The sequence below is a fragment of the Acomys russatus genome, chromosome 9 (genome assembly GCF_903995435.1).
Source record: "Acomys russatus chromosome 9, mAcoRus1.1, whole genome shotgun sequence".
Taxonomy (NCBI): domain Eukaryota; kingdom Metazoa; phylum Chordata; class Mammalia; order Rodentia; family Muridae; genus Acomys; species Acomys russatus.
Window position 1 is genome coordinate 52400069 of NC_067145.1, and position 13140 is coordinate 52413208.

The window sequence follows — 13140 nt, forward strand, 5'->3', positions numbered from 1 at the left end:
ATTTATGTGAAATTCTGGAGCAGGCAAAACCGAGGTGGAAAGGATTCCGAACAGTAGTGCTTCAATGGGTAATCCAGGCAGGGACTGATTGGAAAGCGGACGGCGCTATTTTATCTTATCGTAGAGACTAGGTCACGCAGGTGTTTGCATTTGTCAAAAATCAGTGAATAGATCCAAGCGGTCCTTCGCACATAAATTTTTGCACGCGCGCACACACGCACGCACACACACACACGAGGAGGAACAAATAAACACTGAACTCTATGACGTATGCCAACTCGCTTAGGGGTAAAGCTTATTAACTCTCGGCAACATGATTTGGAATGCATAATAACCAGTAAGTTGTTTTATTACTCTACTGCAGCTAGTATTGGTCATGAGAGCAAAGGCTCAAGTGGCCCAGGCTAGGTAGAGTTCAATCCATCCACCATCTGTCCAAGCGCAGGACACCATCCTCAACCCAAACTCCCCCGGCCACAGGACCCTCACCACCAGCAGGTTCCTGTCCTCCACCAGCTGCCGCTTCCGCAGAATCTCTGACTTCAGGATGTCCATGTCGCCGGCAGTGTCTCGGCGGTAACCTCACCCCGCCAGGCGGGACGAACCCACCGCACTAGGGGAGCCCAAGTATCTGAGGACAACAACTGCCGAGGCCGCTTCCGGCGGAAGTCCGGATGAACGAGAGGAAGGACGGGAGCGTCCTCGGTACTAACGCCGGCAAAGCCGCTGAGTATTGTCGCCCCCTAGCGGCACCCTCCTGTTTCTTGCGATTTTGGTAGGCAGGTAGAAAAGAACAAAAGCCAGGCGTCCACAACGTTTGGCTTCTTTTAAATGGTTATTGTGCCCGTTTGACACTGCTTGTTTTCTCCTAAAACCTCCTTGTAGGACATCTCAATTGTGTTAAGGCAATATCTTTACTAGAAGTTTGCTTCTCAGTACCTCAAGTTACTGGCTTGCCAAGAAGGTTAACACACTAGAAAATGAGAAAAACATGAATAATAATACAAGTTTCAAAATGGCAGTATATTCATTAACAGCCTGCTCAATGTCCTGTAAATGCATGCTGTTTTCTGGTTTGCATTCATCAATAAATATTTTCAATGAAGATTGGAGATATAATTATTCTATAACCTAATCCAAGAAAAATATGTTGACATTTTATTTTGATTTGTTTTTGCTTTGATTGTAATGGAGGGACTCGCTATGTTGCCTGGACTGGTCTCAAACTCCTGATATGAAAGTAATCCTGCTCCAACCTCAGAGTGTACCACACCATAGTTGCTTTTTTTTTTTTTTTCTAATCCTAGAACCATTTAAAGTGTATTTAATTTTGGTTTTATGCCATGAAAGCATTTTTATTTTTAGTAGTCATAATCCAACAATATTTTATGTTACTTTTTTCTATTCTAAAAGGAAAGAATTAATATTCAGTTCAAACTTGACTATAGGTAAAATGGCTTATCAAAATAAAACATGAAAAGATTGCTCATTTTCAATTTAGGAAGTTTCATAGTGTGTGTGTGTGTGTGTGTGTGTGTGTGAGAGAGAGAGAGAGAGAGAGAGAGAGAGAGAGAGAGAGAGAGAGAGAGAGAGAGAGAATAATAAGGTTATATTTCATCTAAAAGATACCTGAGGGCCAGCAGGATGGCTAAAAAGCTAAAGACTGTTGGTACCAAACCTGAGGACATGAGTTTAGTCCCTGGAACCCACATGATGGAAGGAAAGAGCTGACTCCCAAAGCTATCCTCTAAGCATACCCATACATGCCCACATATGTATACACACACACACATACAAACACATGCATGCATGCAAATACCTAATAAATGAATAAAGGGGACAATTTTTAAAAGTAAACGATGCCTAGCTTCTGCCAGAAATAAGCAACACTGGGGGATGATTCACACTCCACTCTAAGATGCTTTGTTGGGTTTTAGAGCTTATGAAAACTCAAGGTGCTTCACAAAGTCAGTGTCCTTGGATGAAACATGCTAAGATTCTTGTGTAAATAACTGTTTCTAGGGTCAAACCACTTATCAGCATCCTTTATTTTTAGGAACTAAAGATTGTGACCCCCCACAAACCTGAAGTGTCGGCATGGCTGATACTAAGAGTGTGAGTTCACAGAGAACACGAAGGCTTTGCTGACTAGATGGGACACCACCACTGTAGACTCAGAAGGTTCTAGCTCCTCCACAATTTCCAGCTTTGATTTTTTTATGTTTATGTAAACATGCATTAAATTGTGATGAGAGTCTCAGACCAAAGAGTGACCAACGTGAGTACATGGAGGGGCAAACTGATGAGCCATTTAAACCACAGTATAGACAAGGGAGGCAAAGCTGACCAGCAGAGCTTAAAAACAATCCAAAAATTTTTCTTCTATCTAGAAAAGATGTACACCATCCCATCACACATGCCATTCAAGAATGAGACACTGCCTCACTGCCTGTGAATTAAGGAATGGCTAAATTATAGGTCTTAGACACAGCTGAATAACATGAAACTACATTTCAGAAAATACTCGTGATAGCAGCACTCATAATCGGCTTTCTTTCACAAGTAGAATACTGAGTGTGGAAGCATAGCATGTAAGACCAACAAACGGCTCAGCAGGTGCACGCTTGTGCATGGGCCTTACGACCAGAACCGAACTCTAAATCCTACAGGGCGACAGACGAGAACCTACTCGAGAGAGTCGTGCTCTGGCCATGACACACACACATACACACACATGTACACACACACACCACAGCACACATTTGACCCCTCACAAACACACAAAATATTTTAAAATGTAAGTAAATAGAGCATTTAATCTCTGTTGTATAATGAAAACACAGAAACAAAGAAGCTATTAGAAGGAAATATGCCAAAAATGACGTTGTTACGTAGGCAGTAGATCCACTGATGAGCATCAGCATCTTCTTTAGACCAGAATTTGGTAAATATTTCATAATTTGGGGAAAAAATCCATTACCAGCTATTTCCTGTTTTATTAATCACTGAAACTGTTAACAGATTTCACCTACCTACTTTCACAATTAAACTTTTTTTTTTTTTGAAACAGGGTTTCTCTGTGTAGGCTTGACTGCCCTGGACTTGTTTTTGTAGACCAGGCTGGCCTTGAACTCACAGCCATCCACCTGCCTCTGCCTCCCAAGTGCTGGGATTAAAGGCGTGTGCCACCACCGCCTGGCTGAACATAATAAGTTTTTAAGCGATCCCTACACTAGAAAGCAAGGGGCTGAGGGAAATGATGTCTCTAAGGTCTCAGGATCATTCACCTAAACAGTCCAGTGTCTGACATGACCTCTCCACTCCTTTAAGTGCTATCATCCAAACCAATTCCCAAAGCATAGCTCCTACCCATGAGGAAGTTATCAGTGAGCTTGGAAGGCACGGGGTAGACAGACCCCAACAGCTTAAATATTGTTAGATTATATGATTTGGTGGTGTATATGGGCCACGGTATCCACAGAATTTAAAACTAGTCATCTCCTGAAAGATGATGTAATATAAATCAATACATCGTTGATAAGATTATCCCTTAGGAGGAGTAATGCATCCTAGAGGAAAATTATCTGTCAGTTCTGGAGACTGGAGGGGAATCCCAAATGTCATCAGGATAACCTAATTTATTTTATTGTAATCCTCTTAATGGACAAAACATAACTTCTGAGAAAGAAGAGGCAAACAAGACGCACAGTGGGGCTCAATCTTTAGCCTCTGAATAACCTGCTGCTTGTTTTTGTTTGTTTGTTTGTTTGTTTGTTTAAATTATAAACTGCCAGTTTCCACATCCTAGAATTTCCAAGTGAGGCAGATGCTGCTGACCCATGGAGAACATTGAGAACTGGTGGTCTAGTATTTCATAACCTCGCTCTAGGAAAGCGGTAAATCAGAAACACAGTCTGTGTCAAATCTTGAGAGAAAAGGGCGGGGAGACAGAAGGAAGTATGTGTCTGTGTGTCTACATATGTGCAGCATTGTCATGGGTATCATGCTGGGGTGCCTGTCTTGTCTCCAGTGAGATTTCTGAGGGTCTGATGGGAGGTGGGCAGGCTCCCTTTGGGTCCAACCACAATAACATAGATGTTTTCAAATGTAACTATGGGCAGGTGCAAAATCCAATCCAGGTCGGAGACCCCTCTCCCTTCTTTAGGAAACAGATGTTGGAATTGCATCAGGGAATGCAGGGAATGCGAGACATGTGAATTTGAGAGTGGTTGGTCGTCAATTCTGTTGCACGCTAGAGCCAGACTGGTCAATACTGACCTGCAAGCATTGTTCTTATTAAACATTAAATGAATTTATCTATAACTAAGTATTAAGAGGGAAGGTAACAAGTACCCAGAACCTATTGCTTACTCGTGATTTTACTATTTGTGCTGTTGGGTTTATGGCATCTGTATCTTTGAGGTGGGGATGTCACATAATAGTGTGGTCCTGTGGCGCTGAGAGATGGCTCAGACGTTAAGGGCCCTGATTGCTCGTTCAGAAGTTCTGGGCTCAATTTCCAGCACCCATATGTCTCACACACTATCTAATGTCGTCTTCTGGTATGCAGATGTACATGCAGGCAGAATAATGAATACATAATAAATACATCTTTTTTACAAAACGATGTGGTGCTGCACATTTCTTACCAACTCCTCGCTTGACCATGATGCTTGATCATCGTGTTAGTAGTCTGAAGCCAGCCATAGAGACTGGACTACCCTGCATTCTCCGCAAGAACAGAATCACCAGGATATGTGTAGATACATCAATTTTCTTCCAGTTACAAGCAGGTTGTATCCCAATAAATCCACTGTATTGGTTGCTTTTCTTGTTCCTATAACCAATGACCTGACAAGAAGCAATTTATGGAAAAAAGGGTTTTACCTTGGCTTATGTTTTGAGGGGACACAGCTTGCCACAGTATGGAAAGCACACCAGCAAAAGCATGGAGTAGCTGGCTACACGGCATCTGCGGGTAGGCAGGAGTGTTAGTGTGTGGCTCGTTCCCTCCTTGCATTCAGCACCCCAGCCCATGGGATGGCTCTGCCCACATCTCACCCCTTCATTTAACCTGTTGTGCAAACATCCTGGTAGATGTACCCAGAGACGTGTTTTCATGGTGATTATAAAACCAGTAAAGTTGACAATGAAGAGAGAGCATCACAGTCACCAAGACTACCATAATTTGAAAATACATTTACTACACCTAACCTCACACACCTGCTTAGCAACACGCACGCACACACACACACACACACACACACACACACACACACACAACATACAAAACACATACACATAGTAAGTACACTGCGGAAGGCAGATCACCACCCAGAATCTCAAGACAGTATCTTACCATGTAAAACATCTGAGTATCTTACTTACTTACCATATAAGTATCTAACCTGGGGAGAAGATCAAAATCCCAAGTATGGGGCTGGAGAAATGGCTAAGCCCTTCCAGAGGTCCTGAATCCAATTCCCAGTAACCACATGGTGGTTCACAATCATCTATACTGGAATCTGATGCCCTCTTCTGGCATGCAGGTGTACATGCAGATAGAGCATATGCACATAAAAGATTTTTAATCCCAAGTATGATTTCTACTGCATGTATTTTGCCTTTTGCACAATTATCAAAGTGCTTGTCTAACCATGGACATTACAAAAGGAGATTCACACGGCTATGGCAGCCTGACAGTCAGTCTCCTGTGCATCTTCAAGCTGGAACTAGGAAAGCGGCCCTGCAATTCAGCCTGAAGTTTTGAGAGTTTGGGTGGAGCAATAAAGGAGATGCTCACTAAGCCCTGAAGTCCAAAACCTAGAGAGCCAGGAGCTCCAATGTCCAAGGGTGTACAACGTTCATGAAGAGTCCGCAGACATGGTTACAGCATGTTTTACGGGTGTTTGGGCATCTTGTAGGTCAGGGAAGTGGTATGTGTGCCACAGAAATTGGGGAATGTTACAAGTCAATGCTTGCGAGTCAACATTTTTTGATTGTGTAAACTTTTACAAATCGTGGATATGTCTCAAAAGTAAGGTTAGGGTGATAGAGAAAAATACCCAACATTGACCTCTAATCTCCACACACAATTGTCCCCTTACACCCATATATGCAAATATATGGCTATAATATTAATAATATAATTGGGCAACTTCGCTGTGGGAGGGAAGGCTCTGGTCCTTACTCAGTAGATCAGTGGCATCTTCTTCCCTTCTCATGACAAACTGAAGTGTTTTGGCCGTTGCTAAGCATTGCGTGAGGAGCCAATCTCTCTGCAGCTGAGAACCATCAATACAAAATAAGTTAAAACACATGGAGTCTGCAGTCATCACTTATAAACAGGACAAAAACTTTAAAGAAATATTCTTCAGAACATTTTAAGGCCACTGTCTGATGCATTAGTCTCTCGCGCCATTGACAGGTAATAGTAGCTCTGACACACATCTTCATTGTTTCAGGTTAGTCTTATTCATTAATCCAAGCGAAAACATCACCCAGCATCCACATGAAGACAGGCCTTGTTCATCAGTTATAACCATATGTTAGTTAGCTCAGGACACAAGAGTTCCGGGAAAACCATCGGAAACATTCAGTGAGAATCAATTGGATGTATGGAATTCACAATAAAGAGTGCTGCATGCTTTATTGTTATTCATAAATTGTGTCCTCCACACACTTAAACATTGTATGTATAAATGTGCACACTTCTGCACAAAGAACAAGTATTAAACATTTACCATCATAGCACTAGACATTGTCCGCTTTCTCCTAATGGTGTGCTTACTAAAAAAACAAAACAAAACAAAACAAAAACAAAAAAACCCCAGCCATTTATAAGCAATATGAAGAAATGCTTTGACCAAGAGACACAGGAAATTAATAAACAAGCATTCCAGTTTTTAGATCAGTCATGTTTGTGAGGAATGTTAGTATTATTCTAGGGCCTAGTCAAAGGCTGGTAACAGAACTGAATTTAAGAATGTTTAAGAATGCTGGAAGTGGGCTGGAGAGATGGCTTAGTGGTTAAGGGGACTGACTGCTCTTCCAGAGGACCCGGGTTCAAATCCTAGCACCCACATGGCCGCTCACAACTGTCTGTAACTCCAAGACCTGACAATCTCATATAGACAGATGAACCTGTAGGCAAAACATCAATGCAAATACAATAAGGGTTTTAAAAATTAAAAAAAAAAAAAAAAGAATGCTGGGAGAGTCTACAAATATCCTTGCAAAGCCCTCACTGAGATATCCGCTAAAGGACCCCACTGCATTTGTTCTCGAATGTTCAAGGTGTGAAGGGCAGCTGCTCGACCACTGCTCACCCGTTCCGTCTCCTAGTCCCCTCATCCAGAGCTTTTACAATGCTCTCCTGGCCCTGAGTTAAATAGGGAGCTCCACAGGGGAAATGCCCAGCTTAGGAAAAAGAAAGGAGCAAAGACCAGGGCTTCTACAGGACTGGAGGGAATCTCCTGAAACCTACTGGTCATAAAAGTGAAAATTTCAAAGAGGTGGGTGATTTCCTGCCAGAAAATGTTAAGTTCTGAAGCTGACGGAAAAAATCCAACACAGCAAAAGAAAGAGTGATTGAGGGGACCCCATCTTAAAAAGTACCACATCTACATTTTTTACTATTGAGACTGACATGCTCTTCAACAGGTCACCTTAACATTATGTAAGCCATAATTAATTCATAAAATATCATAACAAACATGTTACACATCTGTATAAACATGATTTTTGAGAACCATTGGGTTTTTAAAAACCCAATGAGCATAGTGGAGGGTTTTTTGTTTTTTTTTTTTTATATTGTTTAAAACCTGTTTAATGTCTAATAGAAAAAAATAATTTTCATTTCTACTTCTGCATTCAATTGAATGTAATGTCTTATTTTGGTTAAGTGTCTCAAGAAAATAAAACCTCACAAAAATACGTAGTTGGAAAAAGCAAGAGTGTCTTAAGTAGGTCCTTGTGACTGCTCTCTCTGATAACACTCTGCAGATTAAGCAGCAATAGTTTTTCAAAAGTTAAGTGCCAGGCTGCAGAGAAAGCTCCATCTATAAAGCACTTGGTGTGCCTGAAGGAAGGCCTGGATTCAAACCCTAGAGCAATCCTTTCTTTCTGAGAGCTGGGCATGTGGAGGAGGGGCACACTGTATTCTCCATGCTGAATAAGCCGAGACTGGGGCTCTGCTGGGGGTCACAGGTCAGCCAGCCTAGTTTCCTTGGTTATTCCTGTGTCAGTAAGGGGCTCTGTCTCGAACAGAAAGGTGAATGGCACCTAAAAAATGACACTCAAAGTTACTGCTGGCCTCCACTTGCAAACACACACACACACACACACACACACACACACACACACACACACACACACACACGCCCATGTGCTCCTACATGGTTAACTGCAGTATAGAATATGAAACTATACTGATGAACTGCTCATTCTGTGACATTAAAAACCCATTGGTTTATCTTAAGCTTCGAATGGCACTTTTTTCTCATTCATGGTTTTGTGGCATCACACACTAGCCACTTGGAAAATATTGGTTCATTGATATATGTAGATCTCATAAATGTTGTCACTTTCATTAGACAATATTTTAAAATCATATCCATTAATGTCACCATGTCTCATCGACAACCCTGCTCCATAGAGTGCCATGTGGCCCAGGCTGGCTGTGAACGTCTTACGTACCTAGGGATGAGCTGGAACTTCTGACTTTCCCACTTCCACCTCCCTAGTGCTGGGGTTACGGGTGTGCACTGCCTGCCATGCCCAGCTTCACACATTGCTGGAAATGAAGCCCAGGGCTTTATGCATGCCGGACAAGCACTGTACCAACGGAACCACATCCCCAGTCCCAGAAAAACCTTTAAATGTCTAAGAAGACATCAGGCTCGTGGCGGTAGATAAAATTTCCCAAAAATGTCCATTTTCACTCATGGCTCACACTTTATGACCAGTCACAAGACGTGGCAGATGCTAAAGTGATAGGCCCACTTTGTTCTTTGCAAGAAAACATTTGCTAGATATCCAAGTCTGAGAGCTGTAGCTCTCTGTTGGTTCTTCTTTCCATGAGAAAAGAGACCGTTCAGCCGGCGTGGCGGCACACGCCTTTAATCCCAGCACTCGGGAGGCAGAAACAGGTGGATCGCTGTGAGTTCAAGGCCAGTCTGGTCTACAAAATCGAGTCCAGGAAAGCCAAAAGCCAAGGCTACACAGAAAACCCTGTCTCGAAAAAACAAACAAAAGGCCATTCGTCATGCAAGTGAGTCCCATGATGCATCCCCTAAGGGCCCCTGTCATGCTCTGTGTAGGTACTTCCTGCTTCATCACACAGAATATTGAAAAAGATGTCTACTCAGGTGTCAAGATTTAATAAAACGAATACATCTTGCTGCTTTATAAAGGCTTTTTAAGTGCAGTTGGATTTTGTCTTCCTTTGTGTGAGTGGTGTGGAGGGCGGCAGCACTGGCGAGCCAGTCCTGTGCAATGGTAGGATCTCGCACATCCCGTATGAATGTCCATAGAGTGGAAAGGGCAAATGGTGTCCATTACCGTATGAATAGCTTTGACTTCAGCAATCCTCTAAGTTGGTCATACCTTGAAAATCACTGCTCTGAGAAGTCTTCCAGACTTTAAAAAAAATTTGGGGGGGGGGGGGAAGCGCTCTGTGGCACTTTATGAAACAATTATAAACCTAACACTGAAACTTGATATGTTACCAAGAAAAACGATGCGCTGTGATTGCACTTAACGGGTGTAGATTAGAAAATAGTTTCGAAAATATTAGCAAAGAAATTTTAGCAGAATATAAAAACACACTAAGGAGAATTTATTACAGGATATCTACCTAAAAATGAATTACATCAACAGCTTAAAAGAGGAATAACAAGTAATTATATATATTTAAAGCCCCCAGAAGGCATCCAATATAATTTAGTGGCCATTGTTAATAAAAACTCGGAGTAAAATAATAGAAGGGAACTCATGTATGCACGATGAAGATTTAACAGCAGACATAACTGTAGGTGGTGAAATATTCAGATGTAAGACACACATCACCATTGTCATAATTCAGCTTTCTGGGTATTGCATGAAAGAAATAAAACAAGTGATGGGTTTTGTGTTGTCAACCTCTACCCCTAAGGTCCGAGGAACATTGGAGAAAATGGGCAGAGAGATTGTAGAAGCAGAGGACCAGAATACCTACTGTGAGACGGTCTTTTATATAGCTGCATGCAGGAAACATTACCAATATGGCCACCTACACAAGGCCTGCACAATGATGCCATTGCTATCCCTACGCAGATGGGGGAAATCTCACAAATCACCACCCATGGACCAAGGGCTAAAGGTGACACATAATTGTTTCTATGAGAGGTAGAATTGGTCTTTTCTAGGGATGAGACACCTGAAAAGTAATCCAATCCCAAGAGGTCAGCCATAACCATATCTATTACATATGTGTGTTATGTATGTATGTATGTATGTATGTATGTATGTATGTATGTGGGTGTGTAACAATAATAATTTAAGAAGATGTGATGGCATTGTAGTGCAGGCGCCATGGGAGCAGCTGGAGACAGAAAGTGTAGAGCAGAGATTACGCAAATATAGTATTCACATATGGAATTCTCAAAAATAAAATAAGCATAAAAATACAGTGTTAGAAAAGAAGAGATCAAAGAATTATTACAGTTTTTTTTTTGTTTGTTTTGGTTTTGGTTTTGGTTTTTGGTTTTGATTTTTTGAGACAGGGTTTCTCTGTGTAGCCTTGGCTGTCCTGGACTCACTTTGTAGACCAGGTTGGCCTCGAACTCATAGTGATCCACCTGGCTCTGCCTCCCAAGTGAGGGAATAAAGGTGTGCGCCACCACTCCTGGCAATTATTATGTTCTTTCCATAATTGTTTTCCTAGAAAATCCTACACTCATTGGCTTTCTACATAGAAAAAGTAACAAAGAACTGTGGTAAGGTAGCCCTGCTCATGGCAAGTTTACAATGCCTTTTCTATATATGAAGTGATGGAACGAAGATGGATGTAGGAAATGCTTCATTCAAAGGTACAAAAACCTTAGCAATAGCTTAAATAAAAACTTCCAGAAAGGTCAGGCAATGGTGGCACACACCTTTAATCCCAGCACTTGGGAGGCAGAGACAGGTGAATCGTTGTGAGTTTTAGACCAACCTGGTCTACAGAGTGAGTTCCAGGACAGCTAGAGCTAAAACAGAGAAACCCTGTCTTGAAAAACGTGTGTGTGTGTGTGTGTGTGTGTGTGTGTGTGTGTGTGTGTGTATACACATATACATATATTCACATACACGTCTACATATGTCCAGAAGGTGTGGGTAAATATTTATAAGAGGAAGATGAAGGATAGACAACCTGACCCAGAAAAAAGAAATAGAAAGAAACCTTCTTAGAGAAGAGTGCAAAGTGACGTAAAGTCAGTTTTAGAGACAGCAATAAACTGCATGCTTCACTGTAATTTTACGGAATAAGGTTTCATAATAGAAGAAAATGATTTTCAAAATCCTGTAGAAGGGCACTAGAGAGACGGCTCAGCATTTAAGAGAACTTGTTGCTCTTTCAGGGGACATAGGATCAGTACATAGCACCTTATACTGACTTACAGCCGTCTGTAACTCCAGTTCCTGGGGACTCCACGCCTTCTTCTGACCTCCACAGGCGTGAGGCACTCATGTGGTACACATACTACGTGCAGGCAAAACACTTACACGCATACAGTAAAGTAAACACATTTTTAAAACTCATGCAGAAATACACATTTTGAATAATATTCCTAAAAGTTATGAGAAAGCATGATTCATTTCTAAATACTGACATCTGAACTTAGTGCCCTGAACGTGTTGGGCATGTGTTCGATCCCTGAGCTATGTTCCCAGCTCTTCTTTTATGTATTTTTTGATTTTCTTTTTTTTTCCCTCTTTTTTAAAATCCATTTTTAATTTATAAATTCACTTTATATCCTGATTGTAGCCCCCTCCCTCCTCTCTTCCTGGTCCCTCCCTCCTACCCTTTTCCCCTCCCCCACTCCCCTTGTCTTCTTGTACATTTTATTTTGAGACAGGGTCTCACTGAGTTGTCCAAGTTGGCCTTAAAGTTTTACTCTTCCCGCTTCGTCCTCCCAAGTAGTCGGGCCCCTAGGCCTGGCAGCATAAAAGATTTTTAACACACAGAGCACTACTAACTACAAGACCCCACCATAAGTAACAGTGGGAGAAGAATGAGAGAAAGGCAGGTGGACGGAGGGAGATAGCAAAGAAAGACATGAAACAACTATTTGTCACGCTGTGGAACAAGCAGCGAAACCACGGTCCCTGAGAGAAAATCTGTAAGTGGGATGGACCCTCACCCGGGATCACCAGCAATGTGCAGGGTACAACACGTGAGGTGGAGATGCAAACAGAGTCTAGTTGAAAATAGTTTTAAAGAGACTGTATTTTGGGGAAAAGAAAGGGTGAGTTTTCCAGAATTAGCTAAACAATTGGCTGAATTTTGATCTGTGTATTTGGGTATAACACACCACCCCCTCCCCCCATACAGCAGTAAGGCAAAGGAGGCCCAGACTTACACATGGCTGGTACACACCAGGTACAACAGAATAGAGTCCTCAAAAGAAAATTATCCAAGCAGTGGGGCTAAATTATCCTTCAACTACAGGCATCCTCACTCACCCAACTTAATCTTAAAAACAAGCTTCAAAATGTCATATCGGCTGGGTACGGTGGCACATGCCTATAATCCCAGTACTTGGGAGACAGAGGCAGTTGGATCTCTGTGAGTTTGAGGCCAGTCTGGTCTACAAAGTGAGTCCAGGACAGCCAAGGGTACACAGAGAAACTCTGTCTCAAAGGGGAAAAAAGTGAGACTGATTGTGTGTGACTTGACTATATGTTAAAGAGTCAATATTTCTTATTATTGTTGTTGTTGTATCATTATGTGTGGGAGTTTTGCCTACATGTATGTCTGTGCAGTACATGCATGCCTGGTGCCATGGAAGCCAGTAGAGCAAGATAGCTACTGTAAACTACCATGTGGGTTCTGGAAACTGAACCTTGGTCCTCTGGATGAGGAGCCAGTACTCATAACTGCTGAGCCATGTTTCCAGA

The 13140-nt window shown here is 42.0% G+C and overlaps 1 protein-coding gene across 3 annotated transcripts in view; it reads right to left on the minus strand.

Annotated features, from left to right (window-relative positions):
- Prpf18 (pre-mRNA processing factor 18) overlaps positions 1 to 13140 on the minus strand; it is an 807949-nt gene that overhangs the window by 26860 nt on the left and 767949 nt on the right. For all 3 annotated transcript variants that reach the window (XM_051151336.1, XM_051151337.1, XM_051151338.1), the window contains one exon: positions 490 to 611. In XM_051151336.1, the coding sequence (XP_051007293.1) occupies positions 490 to 555 (66 nt within the window). In that variant the 5' untranslated portion in view covers positions 556 to 611. Of the gene's footprint in view, positions 1 to 489; positions 612 to 13140 lie in introns of those variants that run through there.